This window comes from Dermochelys coriacea, chromosome 7 (genome assembly GCF_009764565.3).
Source record: "Dermochelys coriacea isolate rDerCor1 chromosome 7, rDerCor1.pri.v4, whole genome shotgun sequence".
NCBI lineage: Eukaryota > Metazoa > Chordata > Testudines > Dermochelyidae > Dermochelys > Dermochelys coriacea.
In genome coordinates this window covers 35742972-35770326 of record NC_050074.1, presented here as the reverse complement: position 1 = coordinate 35770326, position 27355 = coordinate 35742972, and the positions used below count along the sequence as shown (strand labels likewise).

Below are 27355 nucleotides of genomic sequence, written 5' to 3'. Positions count from 1 at the left end.
TAAGGCCCACTGAAGTCAATGGGACTTAAGCATGTGCTTAAAGTTAAACATGTGCTATGTGGTGGTCTGACTAGGGAAGGACATAAGCACGTGATATATCTTGATTTTTAGTAAGGCTTTGGCACTGCCACATGACATTCTTGTAAGGAAATGTGGTCTAGAGGAAATTGCTGTAAGGTGGGTGTGACGGAATACAACCCTGTGTTCACACCCTACACACTATTGTAATTTTTGTACAAGGCATGTCTTGTATAGTATAACTTGAAAACTCATAATTTTCTAGTCAGTATTATCCTGATAAAATATATATGGTAACATTGTATGTAAAGTTATGAGAGTTCCCTGTATGATGTTACTAACACGTGTTCCAAACCCCACAGCCCTGCCCAAATAGAAGCTAAGTCTGTCCTAAACAAAGGTATGTATGCTCTGCTTAATTTGTATTTAAGCGGTAAAATGAGTCTTCAAGCAGGAAGGGAAAACAAAGGAAGTTCAAACAGGTAAAAAATCCAAAAGAAAATATCCTTCCACATAGACTCTTTGACACCTAGTGCCCAGCTGGAAATGATTTTCAAGAGTGGGACTGAAACTATAAAAAGGAGGGACAAACCCCACAAGGCACCCCCTCCCTCTCCCAGCCTGTTGCATTCGCTGCCCTTGAAGAGAAAAATGAAATAATCCTTGGGACTTTGAAGGAGGGGCCCTGACTGAGGGAGTTTGGTCAGTAGGACTGCTGAAAGCAGGTGGTGAAAAACTTGGCTTGAAACTGATATAGGTTGTTACATTAAGCATTAGTAAATGTTTTTTATCTTCATTTTTCTTGTAACCATTTCTGAGTTTTATGCCTCCTTATTTGTACTCACTCAAAATCTATCTCTTGGTAGTTAAAACTTGTTTTACTATTTTATCTAATCCAATGTGTTTAAATTGAAGTGTCTGAATAACAATTTGAGATTATTCCCTTTAAGGGCTAATAGACTTAAAATATTTTGTACTGTTCAGGAGGGGGCTGGGCCATACAGGACATACATTTCTGGAGGAAAATCTCAGTGTGGGGGTGTGTGGGTTATACTCTGGCTCTCACCAGCCTTGCTTATACTTGGTGACCCCAAACATGGCTGGCAGACTGCACGCGCGCGCGCACACACACACACACACACACACACACATTCAGGGTGTGGCTGGTTTACATGATGGAAGGCTGTTTGTTTATGAGCAGCCCAGTTGGGAGTTACTTCAGCAAAGCATTGTAAGGCACCCAAAGTTGTAGGGTGGGGTGACACAACTGCTCATTAGACTGGATTGTACCCTGGTATGTCACAGTGGGTGCACAACTGGTTGACAGACCATACTCTAAGTGTAGTTATCAATGGCTCACTGTCAAACTGGAGGGATATATCTTTAGAGTTCCCACTGGTGTCTGTCCTAGGTCAGGCACTAGTCCATATTTTCATTAATAACTTGGATGGTGGAGCAAAGAGTGTGCTTATAACACTTGCAGGTGACACCAAGCTGGGAGAGGTTGCAAGCACTTTGGAAGACAGTATTAGAATTCAGAATAATCTTGTTGATTTCAGATCAGTTCTCCAATTTGTCAAGATGAAATTCAATAAAGACAAGTACAAAGTGCTACACTCGTGCATTTGATTTTTCCTTTCTAACTATGAAATGGGGAATAGCTGGCTAGGCAGTAGTACTGCTGAAGAGGATCTGGGGGTATAGTGGATTGCAAATTGAATATGAACTAACAATTTTTATGCAGTTGCAAAAAATATAAACAGGAGTGTCATATGTAAGACACCGGTCGTAATTGTCCTTGCTCTACTCGGCACTGTTGAGACCTCTGCTGGAGAGCTACGTCCAGTTTGGGCACGATACTTTAAGAACGATGTGGACCAATTAGAGAGTCTGGAGGAGAGCAACAAAAGTAATAAAAGATCTAGAAACTTAAGCTATGAGGAAAGGTTAAATAATTTGGGCATGTTTAGTCTTGAGAAAAGACTAACTATAAGGGTAGTTTAATCTCTGGAGCAGGCTTCCAAGGGAGGCTGTGCAGTCCCCATCACTGGAGGTTTTTAACAGGTTGGACAAACATCTGTCAGGGATGGTCTAGGTATGCTTGGTCCTGTCTCAGAATGGGGGGATGGTCTAGATGATCTCTTGAGTCCCTTCTAGCCCTACATTTCTATAATTGTATGTGCTTTCTTGTTGCTCTGCCCCTAATTCACCAAGGTACTTAATAACATGCTTAACTTTAAGCATGTGAACAGTCCCATTGAAGTCCAATGGGTTCACCTATCCTGGTAATAGCTGTTGATGAGATCAGACTCTTAGCTTTGTTAGTGTCGTTCACTTGTACTTGTTAATAAACAAACTTCAAAGCAAAATTCCATGCAGGATTATAAATCACATATTTTTTTTTATGAAAAAGACCACAACAGCTTCATGTGGTAATGAAAAAATGTAATGTATAACTTGAAAAGGAAACGAGTCTAGATCTTCTAACACCATTCTGGTTTGTAGGGTAAACATAGTACCAAACCGCAAGCTCATTATAAAACTTGGAGCCGCATGCATCCAAGGCAGAATTCGTCCATAAATATTGAAGACGAGAACAAACTATATTTGTAATTACTGTGTGTCAGTAGCTGGTGCTGAATAATAGACAGGAAAAGACACTGTCCTTGTCCAGAGGAATTAATCATCCAAATTGAGGATACATCTCAGACATTTTGGGCCTTGTCCAAAACCCACTGAGGTCAGTGGAAAAAGTCCAGGAGCCAGGCTTCCGTGCATATGAGAAGATGAAGAGGTCACAGATGGCAGTGGTCTTTTCATACATGGAGCGCACATTCCAGAAGGAGTAGAAGAAATGGAGGAGGGACGGGGGAGTAGATGTGCGTCGGAGGGTCCAGTGGAATAAAGGTGGTGACAAGGAAGAGTGTGGGAGGTGGAAAGGGTGGGATAAAGGGAGAGCTGGAACTGGGGCAGATCTCACTGGAGATGGGAAGAAGGGAGAGTAGTGTGCATGTGGGTTATGGATTTGTGAGTGTGGGAGACTGAGAAGGGAAGGGGGAGAGGAAAAGACAGACGTGGTGGGAACATAAGGGGAAGGTTCAAGGGAACAAGAGATGGTGCAAGAGGTTGAAGGAACAGACTATGATGCAGAGAAGGGATGTGGTGAGAGCCATGGGTGATTAATGACTGCCCATGATTAATGGTGATTCATTGGGGAACTCGGTGAGTTGGGCAGTTCAGTAGATTTGACTGAGATCAATAGGAATGGAACAAGCAGATAGATTGATACAACTAAGAAGGTGAATGGTCGATGATACAAATCTACAATACATAGAGTAACCTAGATCCAAGGCATACAGCAGGATATTGAATTCTGAGAGGGTGGGGGTGGGAAATGGCTGTTTATCGCCAAAGATTAGGGTCTGAGATAAAGATAATTAGGATGCAAATAACATGAAATATTTTCCCATATGAAGTATTTCCCATATGAAATGGTTTTCACTTAAAGATATCAAAGCACTTCACAAAGATCAATGGCCAAGATTTTCAAAGTGGACTAGTAACGTTGGGTGCCACAATTGTGGGTAACTAACTTGAGACATTTTAAAGGGACCTGGTTTTCAGAGAACAGGTGCTTAGTGTTCTCTGAAAATCAGGGCCTCTTAAAGCATTTCAAATCAAACAACTTGAAAATTGTTGCCATTAAGGATTAGTTCCTCCACCTCTAAAATGGGGCTACTGAGGCACAGAGAGGTTAGGGCCCAGATCCTCAAAGGCATTTAGGGAACTAACTGCCATTGATTGATTAAAATGGGAATTAGGCACCTAAATGCCTTTTGAAGATCTAGGCCTAGATAACTTGCCCATCTTTACCCAACTGATCTATAGCACAGCAGGAAACAGAGAGAGAACTTGTCTCTCGGCCCCATGCTCAATCCATTAGCCCAAGAACAAATTAATTTCCAGCACAGAGAGCCATGTAGCAACTCTTCAACTTCTTTGACAGCTTTTGACAATCACTGCAGTTCACTGAAAAATAAACACCGGCTAGAAGATGGGGAGGAACTGAGAGTAACTTCTAGTAGCTACATCTGGCAATATTGTTTGTGAATGATAGAAATTTAGATGAAATAGCAAGGCGTGCATCTTTTCACATTTCTGTATCCAGCAAACAAAATTAATTCTGTTGTCTTTTATGGAAAGCTTGTGTAGGAGCTTTTTTGATTGATGGATTACATCTGCATTTGGAGACTGAGTAAGGGGATGATAGATTCAGGCTTCAGTTACAGGGATTTCACTTTTAATTCATGAAGAAAACTGAAGATTTCTTTCCAGCACATTTTATTTTGGCATTAGAACTTTTCAAAGCAGTCCACAAATGGTGGGCTTTGATTTCCACTTGTTTAAGTCAGTGGTAATTAACATTTCTTTGAGAACATTCTAACCAAATGTTCTAGTTTTGTCCTCCATTAAAATAATAATTTTTGCTCTTGGCTAAAAGATGTTAATTAGTGTTTATAATAATAATATAATCATAATTGTGGAAGTATTATTGTCAGCAGTCTGAGAGGGGGAACAGGTTGTTTGGATGCAATTGGAGACTCATGAAAGACACAGGAAACTTATAATTAACATAATACGTCCTGATAGATCTGTTTCATCTGCTGTGGATAATGCTTTGTCTTCAGTCCTTGTATACTTGTAGTTTGTTTTCTTGGAGGGGAGGAGGGTTGTGCATGGGAATAATGAAATAATTTCCTTCCCTCCCTGCCCAGTCTAGTAAACATATCTGGGAGAAGAGATGACAAACTGACTCCTAGATTAAGGAGGTTGTGGATGCTAGGTGGCAAGGCTGGGTCATCTTAACCTTTCCATGAGAAAGGGGTGGGTGTCAGGCCTCTGGCCCATCTTGCCCTTCCTGGTCTGATGTGGATGGCCATGGAGATTTGAGGAGAGATCTGGGGATGCAAGAGGGTGGAGCAAGGGAGGAGACTATCCAACTCCATCTCCTGTGTTGTGCTCAGCTTTCCATGTGGAGAACCAGAGATTACACAGCTAGGGAGCTCTATAACCTTCCTTTAGAGCCCATCCAGGGTTGCTCTGTGCGGTCATAAGGAACAGTCCAGTCGAAGGGAAGGCAGCTCCTACAGAGTCTACACTGTCAGTGGGGTCAATAGGCCTCTCATTCTTTGCTGAAGAGAATCCCCTTTCCACACACAGAAACAGAGATGAGTGAGGTTGGAGAACGCTCGGCCTGCAAATCTACATCCCCCACCCCCCCGCTTTCTCTCACTAAGGGGAAGACCATGCAGAAAAATCTCCCAGAATGCTCCTCTTCTCTGATCCCACTCCTGTGTGCTTTTCTACTAGAAGGCAATCTGGCCATGAGGCTGTTTCTTCCATAATGCCAGCTACTCTTCCCCCTTCCCTTGTAAGAAAAGCCTGTATTGAAATTGGATCACAAAAACCAACCCAGATTACCCGAATCCTAAGAAAACTGCAGTAACTGGCTTTTTTTTTTTTTTTTTTTTTTTTTTGAAACCAGTGGAAAAACCTGCCCCGTGACGAACGTGCATCCAGTATGTTGTGTGGAGCCAAGAATATCCAGAAAATGAAAACTGCTTAAAAACGCCATGTAAATAAAGGAAAGACAGCAATCATAATGATTGAGAGAGAGGGTGCTAGCCCAAACCAGGGAGATGAGGTGAAGAAGGTTGAAAGGCTTTGGAAAACTGAACAATTTTGTATGCTATTGAAAATTTGCTCCTGTTAAATATGCAGAGCTAAAAGTTAAAATACCATTTATATTGGCACCTAACTTGTTCAGGTAATCGAATAGAGCCCTGCAGCAATCTCTGAAATCTGCATCTGAAAACTTGGAAATATGCCTTATACCAAATGGAAAGACAGAATAAAGCAACCAGTAAGAGAGTAAGCCAATGTAAAGCACTTCTGGAAGACCCTGGAAAAAGCCAAACAGACAATCAGCTGCCATGTGCAATAGCCAGAAGAATTGGAAGGTGAATTACAACAGAATGTTGATTAGTGGGAAGATATAACAATGAGTGAGCTATTAGCTGGTACACAAGTTTGGAATATGCTTCATTTATCTACATTTATTAAGTCAATGGGAGCCTTGTCTGATAGGGACTGTAGGATTCGGCCTGATCTGTATTACAGGTGGTGGTGGTGCTGGTGGTTGTCATCCTCTAGCAAATTTGTACAGCATTAGATTCACTTTCGTGTGTGTGTGCTGCACTAGAGCAATTGTCTAAACTTGTTTATTGTATTTAGTTGTTTTTCTACAGCCATGGTGCATAAATCTTCTTTTATTAATTAGACTGGGTGGAGGGGGTGGTATTTAGAGCCTCCTGGCTCCCTTCCTTGTACATCCACGTGGAGGGGAAAAGATGTGCCAAATTCTGTTGGAGCAAGTAATGAACAATTGCACCATAGTATACTCTTGACAGAACATATAACACTTGGTTCCAAGTGGAGCAAGTAGCAGAGGAAGAAAGAGAGAAGGGAGATGAAACAAGGCAGAAAAACCTATGGAAATCCTGTGTCCAATCCATTCTGAGGGCCTGATGAACACTATGGGTCTTCAAAACATGTCTTTTAGAGGACTATCTTCATGGCTAACTTCACTGATGTGGCATGATCAGTTCACATGTTACCCTGTGCTTTTTACAGTTTCTGTTGTGTTCCTGTCACGTGCACTGGAAGTTACCAGTGCTATAAGAAGAATTAATGTGCAGTAGTATTTATCCCATGTTGTTCAGATTGTTCCTAGGACATTCTCTGATACCAGGCTCATGGTTGCTGACTGTCTTCCCCCACCTTGCTTCTGCCCTGTATCACATCACCATGCAGTACTCATGTCATGTACTTTTGTCTCATTGTAGCAATTCTTCTGATCAGATCAAGCTGTCTTTGATTCTGGTCCAGATTCTGATACCATGATGAACAGTAACTCACTCAATGAATGGTCCCATGGAAGTCAGTGAGAGCACTTGTAGAGTAAGGTGCCACTCAGCATGTGTAAGGATATCAGAATCTGGCCCCTAAGCTTTATACCTAACTCCCTCACACACTGGGTGTGTGGTCTCTCTTCTTGTGGAGGCGATGGTGGTAGCTCGCTATATACTGATGCTATGTCTGTGCCATGCAGGTGATTGGAGAATATGACTTTGGGGCAATAATAAGCAAATGATGGAACAAGAATTGCATTAGATACTCAGACAAACTTTCATTGACTTCAGTGGAAGTTTTCTTGAATGAGGATCCAGTCATCCTTTCTTGGGTATTACTCCTTGCAGAGATTCCCCTGAATTCTCCCAGCAGGGATAGAATCCATGCAGCCCCTTGAGAGCATGGCTCTAACAGAAAACTTCATACTAGGGTCTTGCTTGATTGCAGCTCCCTACCTGTCATAACCAACCTCTAAAGGGAGAAGGGTTCCACACTATGGAAAGGAAAGCGGCACAAATTACTGTGAACTCTGTTGCAGTAACTTACACTGTCTTGTCTCAGAAGCCAGCAAAGACCTGCCGGCCCATCTACTCCCAACCCCACAGTAGAAGGGAGATTAGGCTGTGAAGCTGGCTTTCCCCTCTTTCATTGTTCTCCCAGCCAATCCGCAGGCGTAGACTCCCCTCTACTTATGGAACTAAGAAGCTCATGATCTGGTCTGATATTTATAAGTATGACATATTGCCATGCCCACGTTTTGGGTTTACACATACAGAAGTTTGCTCCTGGGCATGGCATTCTTAACTCTTAGCCAAGCACATTCTGGCAGCTGAGAGAGTAGAAACTTGTATTTTCTCAGCTATGTGTCGGAGAGTGCAGCTGAAGAAAGACATCAGTTTGCTGCTACAGTTGATTCTTGAAAGCAGCATTTAGTTTCTGGAGAACTAAGTTTGAATCCTGTTGAGAAACAGAGTTTTATCTTAGATTCTAGTAGGTGTTTGCTACATTACAAAACCACCATGTAATATAGGAGAAAAACTTTTGTGATTGGCAGTGTATTCCCAGGAGAACCCAAGAGTGCAGTCTGCAGGCACACATGTTGCAGATGAACATAGAGGTACATTCACGGAGTTCTGTGTGCCTTGCTCTGTTTACTGGAATCCGTTTCTCTCACAAGTATGGAAAGTCATGGAGAAAACCCAAACAAGAAAGAGATTGATGTAGATAAAATAAAACTTGCTGTGCAGTTAACATGTTACAATGTATTGCAATGGAAATTCAACATTCATCATGAAAATGACAATGTCTAGACAAGTTTGACTGATTTATTTACCCCAATAAACATTAGACTATAGCGGCAAGATTTATTTTGACACAAATGACTCATCACTTTTTAGGAGTCCATTGTCAGAATGAAACCAAATTGTGTCGGTTACTTTGGGGACCTAATGCTAATAGAATATACAAGACTCTGGATTCTAACTTGAAGATGAGATGAGCCAAGAGAGACCACTACTGTAACTGACTTTGAAGCATTTTTGCTTGGGGAGCGGGCATAAATTTGGGATAGAATACATAGCTGTTCCGCTTCAGTTTTTACCCAGTAAGTACAGTTGTTAATGAAGTTGAAACACTTCCTATATAATCCATGGGGCAGGGGACCCCAGAACTCCGCTGAGCAGTCACTTACGTATTTTCCCCATTCACTTAGCTTATTTTCCCTCAATAAAGTAAAAACTGTTCCAGCAGGACTGCCCAATATAGCTAGAAAGTAACTAGACAGGTTTCCATCTGATGCTTATATTCAGTTTTAAAACAACACGTTCCCTAGTGAATGGAGGTGGTCTCCTGCATCATAGCTCTCCCAATGCTTAGGGTGGTTAGGCTCAAAGTGCCTTAGGAGTACTGTTCTGTTGCCATTTTAAATGCTTTCATCTAAGTATTTTTCAAAGAGTAAGTTTTAATTAGCACTGTAGTAATTTAATTGCTAGGGGGGAAACTCTGAAAACGTGCATGCCACAATCCATGAGATCACTGCTGCTCTTTTTCTCAAATTTCTGATGGAGAGAGTGAATAGAAACTCTTTTTGTATGCCAGCTGAAGGAAGAGAGAGGGAAGGAGACAGACTTGAATGTATCAGAGGAAGTTCGGAGATTGAGACGGGAGCAAAGGATGAGCACCACAAAGAACTTTAGAAGTGTAAAATCCCAAACCACTTCCTATGGGAACAGGGGTACAAGCACCTGTGTCCTGGCCAAATTGAATAACTTAATTTTGCCTACCAAATTTTTTTCCTATATGGTCCAGTCCTTCTGCCATTCTTTCTTAGGCAAAACTCTGGAAAATTTGGCCCATAGTTTCCTGAGTGTTCTAACCTATTTTAGTTAATCTATATGCATTTTATACTACACTCATCGTAGTGCTATGTGAGTATCATCTTGGTTGCATACACCCCTACATGCATGGTGTTGAACTAATTTTGCACGCTTGTTATAGCATCTGTATAATAAGTGTTGCCAAATTTGCAGTGCCTGCATATAGTAGAATATTCTGCACATGTGTTGTGCAGTCGGAGTCTGTGGGGTCAGGAGCTTCTCTTGCATTTCATGTGCACTGTGAAAGCACAGTAGTTCTGTTTGCTTGTGGAAACTGTAGTGGGACGTTATGAGCACAGAGAAGTTTTTGTTGGCTGCATCTTGTCACACTGGCTTTTTTTCTTCCAGATTTTTGAGTGTTGTGGAATTAGAGGGGTTTTTAGGTGCAAATAGGGTGGTTATCCACTCCAGAAAGTTGGAGATTTCTTTCTTATAAATTAAACCAATTTATTTTAATTTCAAAGATGAATAATGAAGCAGATTTCCTACATAACAGAGCTGACTAAGTACCTGGCCAGTTATGCAGTTATGTTCCAGGATATAATACAGTGGTCCCCAAACTTTTTACCTTGTGCCCCTTCTTACCCCTGTCTCCCTTGGCTGTGGTTGGGGGCTGGGCTGGGAGCCAGGGGCTGAGGATGGGGCTACAGCTGGGGATGCGTCTGTGGCCTGGAGAGGGGTTGGGAGCAGAGCCACAGCCCGGCCGTGGTTGGGACCTGAGGCTGGGGCACGGCTGGAGCTGGGGCCGAGGCTGGGGCTTCACCTGGTGGCGGGGCCAGAAGTGGAGCCATGGCTGGGAGCCCGGCCTGGGACCAGGACTGGAAGTGGAGCCATGGCAGGGAACTGTGGCTGGAGCAGAGCTGAGGGCAGACCAGGGCTGGGTGGTGCTTCCTCCCTTCCCCAAAATGTTCCTCCGTACCCCACAGTTTGGGGACCGCTGATATAACGTATACAGTGGGTTGTATTCGGGATGCATCTGTGGGAATTTGAATCTTGATCTTGTTAGGCACCTTGTGTTTCATTGGTTTTGTAAAGCACAATAGCCCCATTTCAGAAGGGCATGTGTCTTAATGCTATCCGGAACAGGGAGGCTTTCCTGAGTCAAGGCTCATGTGCCTTTATGCAACTGTGAGGAAAATCCAGCCCTTCCTTCCCCCCAGTTGTTTTGTTGGAGAGGTCCCCATGGCATTGGAATTAGTATGGTTCCGCAGCACCCATTATCCCAACAACAACCCCTTCGCTGTACCACAAACCTGATGTGCTGGGTATCGGGGAGTTGAGGCAGAGTCCAGCTGTACTGGGGGTAAGGTGAGCATTTGTCCCCCCATCCCCATCACACGTGTACACACTCATATGTAGGTCTCTCTCTCTCTTTTTTTTGCAGCTGCCCATCATCCCGCTGAGTCCCTTTTTGGATTTGCTGCGCTGGGGATTTTCCACAACCTTCCAGTGACAGGTGAATTTCTCCATATGTGAGGCAAATACGTGTTACATTAATTTGGGTTGAATTGCAGAGAGGGGAGAGTACTGCATGAGACATTACACCTAAACTGTGACTCTCAACCCCGCTGCTTCCCTCACCCCACCCTCTCCTACAGTATATTTGGGACTGGGCGGCTTTTTACTTCATGACTTCAAACACTGCTTCCAAAGCTGCACTTCCCGGAGAAGCATAATAGTATAGATTAGCAATTGGTTGATTAGTTGTAATAGTTAGCTACAGGTTTCCAAAAACTTGGTTTGAGGGACCCACCTTCCTCTGAAATAATTTGGCCCACATTTGGTTGACAGGCAGATAGTAATGCTGATCTTACCACAAATTCCTCTGAGCATATCAAAGCACTTTAAAAACATTAATTAAGCACCATAACATCGGTACAAAGTGGGTAAATAATTACAGTAGAGGGTGTGTTGTCTGATTGGTTCTCTTTCTTTGAATCTGCTATCATTTCTGCCTTGCATGTCTTGTGCCTTAACTTTCCTCCCATTTTTAATGTCTCCAGTGACCTAAGTTAGGTCTACACTTCAATCAGGAGGCGAGACTTCAGCATGTGTAGTTGTACCCAAACTAGCCTCAATCTGCCTGACTCAAGTATTAATAGCAGCGAAACCATGGCAACACAGTCCCCGTCTTCCCAGGAGCCTGGGTACATACTGCTGTAGCTTCACGGCTACTCAGGCTAGCTTGAGTATATCTACACATGCTGCAGTCATACCTCCCAATTGCAATATAAACATATCCTTATTCGAAGCTCCATAAGGCTCTCAAATATTCTTCCTGTGTGGGTTAACTGCAGTACTGCCAAGCCCATGCATTTAAAAATCATGAGTCAGGCCCCCCAAAACTGTAAGTGGCTTAAATAATCATGAGATTTTTGCCCCCCCCTTTTTTTTAAAAAGATTTGGGGATGCTAATTTTGGAGCCGTTAGAGTTCAGTTGGGTCACAATTTCAAGCTTTTCTCTGCAACCACCAGGGCTAGAAACATCTTTTTTTTTTTTTTTTTTTTTTTTTTTTTTTTTAAAAGAAAGCTGAGCTTCTTACCTAATCACAGGTCCCCGGGAGATGGGGCTTTGAGAATAATGCCAAATATCACAAGACTTTTGTGATAAACTCATGAATTGATTACAGTGTAATTGCTAAGTACAAGACGTGTTATTTTTAATAAGAGATAGGACAAAGCTACAACATTTGGATCCAGGTTTTTGTTGGGGTTCATTAGGTCTATCTCAAGTTTCAGTAGTTCCAGAACGAAAAGGCTAGTGTTATTGTATACTGTATATTATATAAGAGAACTGCAACAAACATTTCTCCTATCATTCTTTCATTTTTTGAGTAGCTTTTCAGTTACACCTAGTGTGAGATGGGGTGGAGTAAGCCATGAATTCTCTCTTGCATCTTTTGGTGAGATCACAAATTTCTGGAAGGTGAGAGTCTGAAAGGAAGCACTAATCTATTAGCTGGCACAATCTGCTCAGGAGCAACTGGGTTCAGGGTTGTTCTCCCCCAGCAGAAAAGAAAAGAAAAGATTTCCCCCCCCCATTATTTTTTCATCCTCTCTTGCATTTAAGGGGTAGTGTTCTTAAACTGATCTTTCCCTCCTCGTTTTCTCCTGCCGTTGATTCTGACAGCTACCAATTTGACTGCCAGCAGTTGAAGTAAGAGGTATAAAAGCATATAGCATATGAAAACACATTTAAACTTCTTGTAGAGTGTGTGCTTTCCACATTACTGTACCTTTTTCAATGTGCTTCAAAAAAAATGTAATATCCTGGTTGCTCTGTTCACAGACCATGGACCATGGCAGTACAAGTTTTTATACGCTGCCCAGTCAACAGAGCACATGAGGGAAGGACAATTATTTCTAAACCTGCCATAGATAATAGATAATTTTGTACGTTCCTTTAGGATGAAAAGGGCTGTCTGCCAATTAAACATCTCTTAAACCCTCAAAGTTGTGCTCAAGTGGGAATTAAGGGATGCATAAGCTTTCTGCTGGCCCAGGTGAATTTCACCTTTAGTGCATGCTTATCATACAATTTTTTATACTGTGTATGCTGGCTATACTTCTTTCCAATAAAAACATTTAAAAGCAAGCCCTTGATCCTGCAACACCATATACACCCGAGTAATCCTTTTGTGCGTAGCCATATTGCAGTCCATGGGACTACAAGCATAAGTAAAAATTACTCGTATAAGGAAGCCTTTTAAGGAATGGGCCTCCTGTCATTTGTGGGCACCTGAAATAAACTGACGGGCTCAGGGTTACAGCTGGAGCTGATCTACAAATTTTTGAGAAGACATTTTCAACTTGTTTATATTATTGTCAGAATGAAACACTTTTGCCTTGTTGAAATGAAATACATTTAGAATATTTAATGGAATGAAAAAGTTTGAGATTTTGACTTTTTGTCCTGATTCAGGAGGAAACATTTTGAACTCTCTGATCTCCCCACATGATGGAAATTCTGTGTTTTTGACCAACTCTAGTTATAGTTTCTACTGCATACGGACATTAGCCTTGAATGTCCTATCCTGGAAATCTGTTCATCTCGTTTGCTAACTCAAAAGGCTCTTCTGTCCTCCTCTCCATTGTCTAATGCCCGTATATCCCACATGTACACTTGCCTCCTTCCCACCCACCCCCATCCATAGAATGGGGGTTCCACAGAATGTCGTCTTTCTTCCTTTGTTATGAATTTGGGGAGAAAAAATGTTACCGATATGAATAACATTCTCCTGCCAAAAAAAATATTTTCCTTAAGGTTGATTTTAAAATAATGGAGAAGAATCTAAGTTATTCTTTTAGTGCTTAAATTGGTAATATACTTGAATGTCATTTTAAAATCAGAGACCTCATGAATAGTCCTTTGTTTTAGTTGGGATGGTGGGGGATTAGTCTCTGAGAGAGATGATATCCCTGCTGCTCATATGAGCTCATTCTTTTTGCAAAAATGGCCACCTTTGGAATGTGACTTATTGTGGGCATTATTATGAGGCTAGGCTGCTTTTGATGGGCAACTCAACACCTTGAGGTTTCACTCTCTCTCATAGTGGAGTTACTCCAGAGTCTCACCAGTGTAAGAGGAGAATCAGGCCTTTGGTGCCCATATTAACTGGGACCTCCTTTATGTGGTACACTGTGCACATTAACATGGCAACAGAGATTCTGTTCTGCCTTTTGCCCAGTGCAATCCTATTGAAGCCAATGGGACTACATGGAATAAAAATCAGTGCAGAATTTAGATCTATACATTAATAAATTTCACAAAAGATGTATTTAAACTTTCTGGGTAATGAAGTGGTGTACAAGCCTGTGGATGAGATTTGGGTGGTTTTGCTGCAGAGTTGTGTGAAGCTCAAATACAGTTGTTGGAGGGATTTTTGTTCATATGCTTGGGGTTCTATTTGTTGTAACATCCCGTCCAAACTCTGAGCAGCAAATGTCAATGAAGTTAATAAGATGCAGTGAAAGATATAAATGGGCCTGATTCTCTCTCACTTATACTAAGGCCCCTCTCTAGTGCACTGGCTGCAAAAAGGGGAATTTAAGTGAATGTAAATACAATCACAGTTGTGGAGAATAAATTATTGAAATCATAAAGGAGTTGTAAAAATTCCTAAAGCCTCACACCCACTGAGATGATGCAACTTCTCCAGTCAGTCACAACACCCTTCTTCTACAATTAGTGACCAGATAGTAAGTGTGAAAAATCGGGGGGGGGGGCACCTATATAAGACAGCCCTGCATATCAGGACTGTCCCTATAAAATCGGGACATCTGGTCACCCTATCTATAATAACATGAGTTGCATTTAAACTAGTTGGTGTCTCCACAACAGTTTGTCTCCAGGAAGGGCTGAGTTCCCAAAGCAGTTATACACAAACTCCTTAGGATTATACAGGATATGCACCCATTCTTTGGAACAAGTGTAAGACGCATTTCCCCAGCTGAACAAAATAGACATGACTCTGTGTTTCATTCAATGCTTGGGTTCCACTACCCCTGTCCCAACCCGGTGCAGAAGGAAGCTTATTTGGGGTGGGGGGAAACTGGTAGTCAACAAAGGGACAATATAAAGAAGCTTAAAAGAGTGAAATGAGATATTTCATTTGAAAGTATTTTCTCCAGAAAGACACAGGCATCAAAGAGAGAGATTGGGCATAGGTGACTGAGAAGATAATCACAGGTTTCAGAGTAGCAGCCGTGTTAGTCTGTATTTGCAAAAAGAAAAGGAGTACTTGTGGCACCTTAGAGACTAACAAATTTATTAGAGCATAGGCTTTCGTGAGCTACAGCTCACTTCATCGGATGCATTTGGTGGCATCCGATGAAGTGAGCTGTAGCTCACGAAAGCTTATGCTCTAATAAATTTGTTAGTCTCTAAGGTGCCACAAGTACTCCTTTTCTTTTTGAGAAGATAATGTGGTTACTAACAAAGGATTTCAAAGGGGTAGATAAATTTGGCTTTAACCAGCTTGATATGAGTGTGTTGGATGAGAAATCAGATGTGAAAGTGACTAGAGGGGGAGGAGTCAGAGTGATCATGGACAAAATGCTGTGATTGGATAAGAGATAAGAGGTTGGACTCAAGAGATAAGGTGTAAATGGAGAAGAGAACTAAGGACAGAACTCTGAAGGACCCAACAGAGGGGAAAGAGGAATCATTAATAGGAAGGGAAACTGAACTATCTTCTGAAGTGGCTGGAGAGTGAGGAAGAGAACCAAGAAAGCATTAAAGCAAGGAAAGACCAAGGCAAAGAGAGAACAGCTGTGTCACAGCAGATAGCAAAAGAGACAGAAGATCATCTTAGGCTAAAATGGGACTACAGGGATTCCAGGTAGGATCAAAGGAGATTAAGAGGAAAGTAGACAGCAAAGGGAGGCTGGAGATGAGTCGAGAGGTTTTCTTTTCAGGGAAACTGGAGTGATTTTGAAAGCTATAGAAAGGAGCCAGGTAAGTAAAGATGACCATGCAGGAAGAGATAGAGAAGCTGTAGTTTCTAGATCCACTAATAGTTAATGCACCACTAAAGGATTTATTAGGCATGCTAGATATAAAGTACAGCTAATTTTGTGCTATTCACTTCAAAAAACAAACTTTGTGGCCTTTCGTTGAAACGTCAAGTTATGCCTGAGAAGTGAGCCTGCTCATATGCTACATTTGAGAGGCAAGAAACAATGGACAGCATATGACAAACATTATACTGCACTGACAAGTATCACTGTTTGATGTTCACCGAACTATCCCACTCCATTTGTCATGTTTAATATGTTGGTGCAACAACTATAAATATGTGGTTGCTACACAAGTATCATTGGTCATTTTAATAAGACTGAAAATATATAAGCACAATTCATCTTTTAATGAAGCCTGAGGGGTCCTTTATTGTGGAAGCTGGGGTGAATTTTAGTGCTGTGACGGTCAAACTGACAGCCTTAGTGAGTAAACTGTTTTAGATACTCCGAAGGACAGGTGATTGCAGTGTGTCTCTCTTGACACTGCTCTAACCAATCTTCTTCAACCCTGACTTGGAGAGACCAGCTTTAGGATTTAGTGCTTGATTGCTTTATTGAGATTATCAACAGAAGTGCTCGTTCGTGCTTATTGTTTTTATTGAGTTTGGAGGGAATAAGGAATGTAGCCCCCCCCCCCGAAGGGAACTGGAAAGAGAAACCATTCCAGTGGGAAGTGGAAATTCCAATTTCACGTAGGTCAGTGTAGATGGTAGCAACTCTTAGTCACCACACAGCTGCACTGGTTTTCAAACTGATAACCTGGAGTTGATAGGCTCTCTATTCCCTTATTAACCTCCTGACTAATCAGCCTTACTGTAGTGTGATAGGACATCCCATGCTCACATTGGTACCAATATGGGTACCATGGGGGGAGGGATAGTTCAGTGGATTGAGCATTGGCCTGCTAAACCCAGGGTTGAGAGTTCAATCCTTGAGGGGGCCATTTAGGGATCTGGGGCAAAAATTGGGAATTGGTCCTGCTTTGAGCAGGGGGTTGGACTAGATGACCTTCTGAGATCCCTTCCAACCCTGATATTCTATGGCATTGCATGATTTGCCTTCTCTGGAACAAGAAACATTTGAACATAGAAACCCTGCTTTCAGTAGATTGGCTTAAATTGAGAAGTTATGACTTGACTCCCAGCTGCCCCAAAGTTCAGCAGTGTGCTTCAGACCATCTGTAAAATTAACCTTATGTTAGGGAGCAGAAAATGCACCATAGTGGAGTGAGTATATTGGCCTCCAGCAGAAAATTTGGCCTGATGACTTAAATGTGCTGAGGTGTTATAACCTGGATATTCCACTGTAAGAATCTGATAAAGTCCTGTCCTTAAAGGCTCTCAGTAGTGGCTTATGTTTAATTCTCCTTCCATGTATTACTCCACAGTCTAATCCAGATAATCAATTACAAATTCATATTACCTGAAAGCTGCTGAAAGAGCAGAGCAGGCTTTGTATATAAACAATGAAATAGTTAAATCTTGTGAACCCAGTTTGAATTCATTCAGGAACTGCATTGTGAATACTCTACTCCTTATTCCTGTGTGTCCAAGGTTGAAAGTGGTTCTCAGTAAATGGATCTCTTATAACACAATGGTAAACTTCCTTTATATTTTTATTTTTCACTGAATCACAGTAACATCCTTGGTACCATTACTGAATTCATATCATAGTACTGGAGTTTTCACTAATTTGACTCAGAATTATCATATTAATGAGTAATGTTGTCTAGCAATTCAAATTGTAATACAGAACTACAGAAAACTCTAAATATAATAAAAGGTTCATATCTATCAGAACAGGCAGTCTTTTCCCACATTTTGGCCAATTTCCAGTAGTACCTCTGAGCTGACTAGGTGGAAACCCCAGTATAAGGGGGAGAAGTAATCTTTGGAATGGATTTTTTTGGCAAAATTCCTGTTTTCTGCTTGGTTTAGTGTTCCTGGTGATGCTGTGAGTGAAAACTTTTCCCCCATCAGATAACTTTTAAAATAAAAAAACATTTTGAACCACTAATTCTATTAAACTAAAGTCAGATTTATTCTTCATTATGTACCTTTTCATGTTAACCATAAATAATTTGTGTGTTTTCTGACTTCACAGCAGTTGATTTGCTTTGACTTTGATATTAATCATTCCGCAGTACACAGTGTCAAAATTATTAAAAATTTCCAATGCACACATGTTTGTTTTACTAATCATTAATAGGTATTAATGTCTTAGATTCAAATGCTTTACATGCTGATTACTCTAGAATGTTTGGTTTTAAAGTCACAAGAGTCCAGATCCTCAAAAGTATTTAGGTAACTAACTCCCATTGATTTCAAACCATTGAGGAGCTGAGCCAAAGCCACTTGGGTGCTGTCACAAATAAACTACATTGCTACACATTGTAGCAGATCCTCAGCTGGTGTAAATTGCCATTGCTTCACTGAATTCAGTGGTGGATGGGTATTTACATCAGCTGAGGATTTGCTGTTGAGTCTTAGGCTTTCAGTGGAGCTATACCAATTTACACCAGCTGAGGATCTGGCCCCAATGTGATAGGTAGAACAGGGCTTCCTGTATGCACAATTGATGATGTGATGTTTACACATAACTGCAGTGACATGTAATGCAAGTTTTATGTCTTGAGTTTACAAGCATTACAGAGGCAAAAATGTCATTGTCAGCAAAATGTCATTGTATTTAGTAAACGGAAAAAAACCCTCACATTAAGTATTTACATATACAGGGACAAATCCAAAAGTCCCTAATCAGGCAAAGTTTTGCCTGAGTTACATCTCCTCCAGGATTTGATCCTTTGTAATTAAAACATAGTCAATATCTGAAACTGACATCTGCAAAGGAAGAGCTGTGTATTTGCTTATTATCTGCCAAAGTATCTTGTCTTTGTTTAGCCAGAAGAAATGACTTGACTTAAAGCCCACTGAAGTATAAAGGGCTAATTTTTAATGTTACTCTGTTTTTTTATGAATAGATGCAAAAAAGAGCAATCTTGGATTTTTCTTAAATAAAAAAGAGAGAGAGAGAAACATGCAACTCGAAGCCTAGTGCCTGCAATGCTTGGAAGACATTATGATTAATTTTGTATTTGGGTTTCCAGATGTTGGATTGTATCCCAACTTTTAAGGATTTCTAATGTTTAACAGGATATGTGCTGAGTATAGCATTTAACAGAGTTTTCTTTCATAAACTTAGGATCTAGGAGAAAAGGAGAATTCAGGAAAATATTGCAGACTGGGAGCTGAACCTACAGTTCTTCCAGAAAAAATAGGATGAGCAAAACTGAATTGGTGCCATATTTGTTGAGAGAGACTATGGATAGGCACAAAGTCCCTCATTTGAGCTGTTTGTGCACTGTCCTTTTGGTGCTCATCTGGACTGGCATCTCACATGCCCAGAAGGATTGTACAGGAGTGGAGTGCCAGCAATTGGAGAACTGTATTGAAGAGGTGCTTGAGCCTGGTGAATGCTGTGCCTCTTGTTTGCAACATGGTTGTACTTGTGAAGGCTACCAGTACTATGACTGTGTCAACGTGGGCTTTATGAATGGCAAAGTACCCGAAGGGCAATCTTATTTTGTGGACTTTGGAAGCACTGAATGCTTGTGTCCCAAGGGAGGAGGCAAGATCAGCTGCCAGTTTATGCTTTGCCCTGAGTTGCCCCCAAACTGTATTGATGCTGTGCTACCAGCTGATGGCTGCCCTCAGTGTGGAAGAATAGGCTGCCTCCATGAAGGTCAGAAGTATGTAGCAGGCCATACGTTCCATATTCCTCCGTGCAAGGTTTGCCATTGCCCAAATTCTGGAGGTGAACTGATGTGCTACCAGCTCCCAGACTGTGGTGCATCCACATTAAATCCTCAGAGCCCAACGGATACTGAAGAGAATGAACCAGAGAGGCACTACGACGATCCGTACAGCTATGACCAAGAGGCACCCGAAGGAGACGCCACTCAGGTGGAATCACCTAAAAAACACAGGAACTCTGCAGCCCATACAGAAGAAGACAGCATTGGCCAAGAACAAAGTGAGGATTACGAGTACCGTGGAATAAGCGTTACTTCCCCACCGTTGACTCAACCTGTTACACACACTAAAGAAGCTGCTGTAGCAGTCAACATGCACCCTCCTACTTCCCACCCTGAACTTAACAGTGCAATGGAGCAAGAAGAGGAAAACAGAGACCTAAGCACCACAATGGCACCCACAGTGCAGGTTCTGAGTGAAAAAATAACTGTGACTAACAGTGCTCCTGAGGAGCAAACAGCTATGATGGAGATGCCCACGCAAGTGGTAGAATCGGAGAGAAAATCAAAGGGGAAACAAGGGGAGAGAGGGAGACATGAACAAGAAGGATATGCTCGCCCTAAACCAAGAAAACACATGAGAAAAGATTATAAAGAGCAGGGGGGCAGTATGTCTCCAGCTCTGAAAGAGACAAATGTAACAGTGTCACATGGTCACAGACCTTCCCATGAAAAGCATGGAGGAAATACTTTCCCCAAGGTCAAATTTAGTCCCACAACATCCCCTCCCATTGCTCTGAAAGAAGACCGTAGTCAGGCATCCCAAAAGCAGTCACAGATGCTTTATCATTACCAACCTGAAGAAGATGGAGACCCTAATTCTATTCATGCTGCTTCCAGGTTACCAGAAGGTAAGGCCTCTTTTTTTATTTACAGTATAGATGTTTTGTTGGTATTGAATTATTATATAAAAATGGCCCAGAAACATTGTTCTCTCCTTCTCACTGATACACACATGCGTGAAATCAGATAAATCTCCAATCTTCTTTTTGTCTTTCTAAAAGAAGCAAGGATTGTTACCCGTTTAATTTGGCAGAATAGGTAGACTTCTACTGTTTGCCTAACTTTAATTTCAGAGACTGTGGACAATGTTTTCTGGTATTTCAACTGCATTTCAGATTAGGCATTTTTCATATACAACCCTTTCCCTTACCCCACTCACTACTGATGTTGAAATGACTTACTATGCAGAGAAGGAATTAGACATAGCTGGCTATTTGCCTGATTTGATTATCCACCTAAAAAAAAATCTTAGCTTTGACCATATTGACAAAAATCAATTGTTCTAGTGTTCCTAAAACCCAAAGCAGGTATTAATACAAAGAAGTATTTACAGTAGTTGCTGTATGTGATGATAAATTTTTAAATGTTGTCTAAATCTATTAATGCAAGAACTTCATAAATACTCTAGAATATATTGCCACAGAAGGAAGTAGTAGGAAGCAAAAGAAATACTGCATCTTTCTTGTCGTTTTTAGGCTAGAAGTTTTATATTTTTGATCAGGGCTGGCAAGAGCACGTATTTCCTCTTTGCCTCTGGGTTCCTTTTGACATCTGTAATAAACGTTGATTATAAGCTTTATGCAGTTCTCATTATAGTAATGAATGCAGACTCCACCGCTGCAGATCAGTATGAGTGCATCTCCCATTTCTGATTTTTCATCAGATCAAACGTAACATCATTTTTTTTCCCATGGTGTGGCACCAAATATTCTCATGATGGTTTTTAATGTTACATTTCTTTTTCTTGTAAAATATCTGCAATTCATATAGAGAATGCTCATTAATGTGGGCCATGGTTTTCTTCACATGTCATCCAGGTAACATGCTGAACCACCTGGTCCCACTCTGATAAGAGGGGAACTGAGTTCAGATCTAGATCCTGGGTTGAAACAGACATTATGGCACCTGTCCAAAATAAACTACATACACGATACATGAATGGGCATGGTAGCCTCTCCCTTTCCTGCCAATCTGAGAACCCAAGAACTTGCATTTTTCCTTTGTTTTTTTGCAAATGCTGATTTAATTGGCTTAATCAGAGTGGGACCTTGTGTTTTCAAACTTAGAATAATATCCTAAACAACAGCAATAGGCCAAAGGTCTTGTTCTGTATAAAAATCTATACATTGACACCATGGATAAACACTTACATAAGTGAATGCTTAGTACATAGCAGCAGGGTAATATGCAAATATTTAAAGGCACATCATTAACTTCTGACTTTAAAAAGTGATTTTGAAAGTCACTTCAGGTACTGATCCTGGGCCCACCTCCCAGTGCTTTGGATTTACAATCTCATTGTCTTTGTCTTTTCTTTTAAACATTTTTCTGAAAGATCAGAACCCACACAGGAAACTAGATGTGACCCTCTGGAGGAAGCATGAAACTGCCTGTACAAGTAGTACTGGCCACTATGCAAATTAAAGATTGGGGAAGTGGATTGCAAGGTGGAGAAAGAAGGAAAAAACAACAACAACAACAAAAAAAACATTAATTATCTGTTAGTTTGGGATGAACTGTATAAGTCACTCCCAGCCAATGTAGCCATCCAAAAATTCATGCCAATGAAACTGACACCCCACCCCACACTATCATGTATTCTTTTGATAATGTTCATCAGTATAATACATTTTTTTCCCTTTTCCTCTGTCTTCTTGCCAACACGTCCCAGATATTATGGGTCTGAATCTCCAATGTTCTTCCACCTTGTGTAGCCAGGTGTATCTGCGTAAAGTGGAGTAACACACTATCTGGTCTCAATGGTAGCTTCTTTGAACAGATGTAAATGATCATACCAGGTGCAAGGCCATTAGAAATCCGACGCTACTGTTCAGAGATTTCTGGTAACAAACGGGACATAATCCCAACTCCCGTTCAAGTTTCTTTGTCAATTTAGTGTCATACTTTTGTGCACAGCTACAGGATCTAGGTTTAAAACGCAGTCACTGCATTTCTTCCATCTCACTCAAAGGAGATGTAATGGATTGATGACTTTAGTATTAGGGTTATGCTCAGTGGTGAGCTGGAGCCGGTTCGCATTGTTTCGCTAGAACCGGTTGTTAAATTTAGAAGCCGTTTTAGAACTGGTTGTTCCACGAGGGACAGCCAGTTCTAAAAGGGCTTCTAAATTTAACTGGCCAAAAGTGGCGCCTTAGGCGCTGACTCGACAGGTGTTCCAGCCCTGGAGCACCCAAGGGGAAAATTTGGTGGGTGCAGAGTACCCACTGGCAGCTCCCTGCCCCAACCCCGGCCCCAGCTCACCTCCGCTCCGCCTCCTCCCCTGAACTTGCCGCCCCGCTCTGCTTCTCGCCCCCCCAGGCTTCTCGCGAATCAGCTGTTTGCGCGGGAAGCTGGGGCAGGCTGAGAAGCAAGCGGCGGCTTCCCGCTCAGGCCAAGGGAGGCAGAGCGGAGGTGAGCTTGGGTTGGGGGGGGGGCGAGGAGAGCCGCCCGCACCGCAGCAGGTAACCTGGGGGGGGCGCAGGGGAACCGCTCCCCGCCCCAGCTCACCTCTGCCACTCTCTGCCTGAGCGGGAAGCTGCGGCCTGCTTCTCAGCCCTCCCCAGCTTCCTGCCAAACAGCTGATTTTCGGGAAGCTGGGGGGTGGGGCCACGGAGAAGCAGAGGGGGGGCGGTGCGTAGGTGAGGTGAATTGGGGCCGGGCACGGGGCGGAGAGCTGCCGGTGGGTGCTCTGCACCCACCAAATTTTCCCCATGGGTGCTCCAGCCCCGGAGCACTCAGGGAGTCTGCGCCTAAGGTGCCACTTTTGATGTGATCAGTGGGGGAGCGGCCGCTCCCCTGCCTCTAGGAGCCAGAGGGACCTGCCGGATGCTTCCTGGGAGCTGCCCCAGGTAAGGACTGCTGGGACTCCCAACCTCACCCCCCGGCAGGTGCCTCTGGCTCTTAGGGGTGGGGTGGGCACCCACTACGGTGGCCCACGAGACCCTCCTGCCCTGTTCTGGGGGCAGTCAGGGGACAGGGGAGGGGGCAGATGGGACAGAGGTCCTGGGGAGGGGTTGTCAAGGAACATGGGGGGGGGTTGGATGGGGCAGGAGTCCTGGGGGGTGGGGTTGGGCAACGACCCCCCTCGTGGGGTGAGGAGGGAACCCATTGTTAAGCTTTTGGCAGCTCATCACCGGTTATGCTTTATCCTTGGATCTGAATACAAATGTCCCATTTTTATGGTCCTGAATGAACATTGGAGCCATTTGATATTTTGTCCCTGGTACAAATCCTTTCTGAAGAAAACCTGAATGTGAATCCTAGTAATAAAACTTCATCTATTATCAAAGTTACTTGTAGCATAAGGCAGGCTCAAACTAAAACTTCAGCAGCAAGCCTTGCTCCACCACAAAGTGATGTTTCGCCAACCCCAGGCCCTGCCTTCAATCTTTCAAAGTCCCCTGGAGAGCCAAGAGTCTCTTACAAATTTAGGTTTGAACCTCTCCACAACATTCCATGAAGAGTCTTGTGTCCTCTCCCACCATTCTCCTTTCATCCTTGTTGCTGTCTTGAGAGAAGTCTCAGTGCACACACCCACATGTACGTACATATGTGTGTATCTGGTACTGTAGCTGTATGGTTGTCAGCTGCCTGTGGAGGGGTTGACCATAATTCTCAGGAGGCCAGTGTGGCTAACTACTTCCTCAGGTGATTTTATTTAAACACGTTTCAATAGAATTGGCTGAATTTGAAGCCTGGATGTGGCTGATGGGGGAAATGTTAATTTGTATGACCTGGACTTTACGGATATTATGTCATTAGAGAATTTTCTAACCAAAGTAAGGAACATCCTAGCAGGTCTTGAATATTATGTTCAACGGGGAGGTGGATGGATACCTTGATCTTTAAATAAATTAGTATTCCTGTCAAGATTTTGCAGTAGAAATATGAAAACCAATAGTCTTTGTTCACAGCCCTTTTTGTTCAGATATAAATGATGCACCTTCATTGTGGTCGGCAGTACTGAATTTGGCTCATGGAGTTACAGAAGTTGCACAGACGCCATGTTTGTGTAAATAACCTAAGACATTTCCTAAGACCAGTGTTGGGCAAGGCACAGAAGGCCAGCTATTTCATGTTTTCCCATGATACTAGGTGACAGTAACATATTTCTAAAGACCTATTATAAAGCTGACACTGTCCACAACTGGGAATGTCATTTGTCATGGTTAGGACCAATGTTATTACCTGGGAACTGGATTTTTTGTGTGGGTTTCTTTTGTTTCTGTTTTTTGTGTTAATTAGGATGGGTTGTGACTCATGAATATAGCAATGTGTTTTGAGTAATAAAATACATTAGTCCTATATTTTTGGTGATTCTTGAGCTAGACTGGTAAAGAACTTAGCCAGAGCTTGAAAGAAAATTGAATTTTACATGTGGATATAGAATGGAAACTTGAATTTGTTAGGTAGACTTCTAAATTGTAAATTAGTATAATCTGCCAGAAGTGTCAGCTAATCTTTGCCTTTTCCCAGAAATCAAAGTATATTATGCTGACTGCACCAATCAGATTAAAAACTAGGGAGACAGATTAGCTGATTCCAAATTAGCTGCCACTGAAATCCGTGAATAAAGCAGTGCAACAAATATACTCACTTCTGGAGAGATTCTGATTCCCACATGATTTTTATGGAACCTGAGCCCTATATGGATTTCTCTGGAATATCTAAACCTCCCATAGATAGGGCCAGATTCTCAGATGGTGTAAATTGGCCTAGTTCCACTGAGGTGAGGATGTGGCCCATAGACTCTTGAGTTTAGAATCACTGGATTTATTGATAGCAGAGTGAGGATAGTCCTTCCATATCTCTTCCAGCACATATGCAAACGTTTCACCAACACCACATCACAACTCTCTTCAGATATAATCCCCAAACCACATCACCTGCAGAAAGCTATACTTATTCCTGGGCACTTCTACACCCAACAGGGACTCTTGAGAAACATCTAACGCCCCAGTGGGGACTCCTTTGAAATCCTTAGTATCAGCTTAGTTAAAGAACCTTTTTAAGGAGGCTTTGTCTTCGTAGACCTACTGGAGTTGAATCTGCTGGGCTGAAAGATTTTAAGATGGCTATCTGCTTTATTAAACACTGAAGAAATTTTGGTGTCCTATGAGAAGGAGAAAGAGAGATGCTGATTAACATAGCTGAGTTTACCCAATTTTCATTTGGGGAATTAGGTTAATTTATCCACTTCTTTTAATCACTATAGTGGAGAGTAAATGGTTCCATATGGCAGGAATGCCAGTACTTTCCCTTAACAGTGCCACAGAAACTAAGGAAATTCCCGGATGAGAAACTTGAAGGTCAAGTTAAAGTTTTTAAAATTTGTGTTAAACACTTAGAGAATTTTTTAAAAGAAGCAATAGACCTAGAAAACTCAGAAAATTTTATAGAATTTTTAACAAAAAAAAAAAGAAAAATATGGAAATACTGTTAAGGAAACACCAGATAAATTTAACCTTTAGTCTGCCACCTACAAAAGGTAGAGTTATGTCTAGAACAAGTATTACAGCTAGTTGGCATTTTAAATATAACATATATTAGTGACTGGGAACATCTCAATTCTCTATATGGTTTGCCTATATATTTAAAGACATTGTGAACATTGTTACCAAAGTCCCAATCATTTTACATAGCAAGTTGCGCACAGTTCAAGATCTCCACCCATCACATGGAGCCCTGATGAACCAAATAACAAAATACTGCATTGACTTATAAATACCCATTGTCTCATGGCGGGGAGGGGAAATCCTACATTAGGAATGTGGGATGGAGACTGGATGCCAGAGGCCTGAATCACCAATACTCTATACTCGGAATATTTATTTACTCTTAAACAAAGTTAGTGTAAAATCCTATCATTCTGATTTTGTAATATTATATATCCACCTTGCACTGTGTAAATGATTACCCAAGGTGAAAGTTAACGATGAATTGTCTTGTATTAAGACTACGGGATAGAAGTTGGTCAGACTTGGGTGTATATATGAATGTGTAGTATGTATTTTTTTTCAAGTTTGTTCTTAACTAAAATTTCCCATCTTCACAATCTACATGTTTGTTTGTTCAAAGGTGTTTTTTTCCTTAAAGTTATTGATATATAATCTTAATGTCAACTGATTTTACTTTTTTTTTCTGGGAATAATATTTATTTACTTACATCCCTGAGCCACTGAAGGATACATTAAAAAAAATTCTCATGCTTACCAAGCAAGTCCTGATAAAAAATATTTTCTTGGGGCTTTTTCCAAGAGCCCAGAAATTTAAAGGAGGCTTCACAGAAACAAATGTTTCTATTGGTTGCAGAACAGTGTGTAAAGATGATGGAAATAAGTCTTCACAAGTTGAAAGCATTTGGTGATCTTTTTGTTCTTCCTATTAATAGGCTCCAAATAACAGAATTCAGTGATGGTTGGTTTCCTGATGCCTTTGGTTAAAATTCTGGCTTCATTACTTACATTTTTTAGGTCACAGTTTGGTTTTATATGTAGTTTACTTTTCATGTCCTGAATCACTGCAGCCTCAAATGTAATCTCAGTAAGTACCATGGTGGAAATAATGTGGCCTATCTTGTAATTTGCTGGTCAGAAACATTCTGTTTTTGGTTTGATGCGTGTTCCTTTTTCACGCTTCAGTTGTTCATCTTTCTTTT

At 41.7% G+C, this 27355-nt stretch overlaps 1 protein-coding gene across 18 annotated transcripts in view; it reads left to right on the top strand.

Moving 5' to 3' along the window:
• Window positions 1-27355, top strand: part of FBLN2 (fibulin 2) — a 190130-nt gene that overhangs the window by 34016 nt on the left and 128759 nt on the right. For 8 of the 18 annotated variants that reach the window (XM_043518106.1, XM_043518112.1, XM_043518103.1 and 5 more), the window contains exon 2: window positions 19086-20546. In XM_043518106.1, coding sequence (XP_043374041.1) covers window positions 19163-20546 — 1384 coding nt within the window. In that variant the 5' untranslated portion in view covers window positions 19086-19162. Of the gene's footprint in view, window positions 1-10749; window positions 10822-15491; window positions 15707-19085; window positions 20547-27355 lie in introns of those variants that run through there. The other 10 variants (XM_038411559.2, XM_043518102.1, XM_043518107.1 and 7 more) reach the window with 4 other exon arrangements.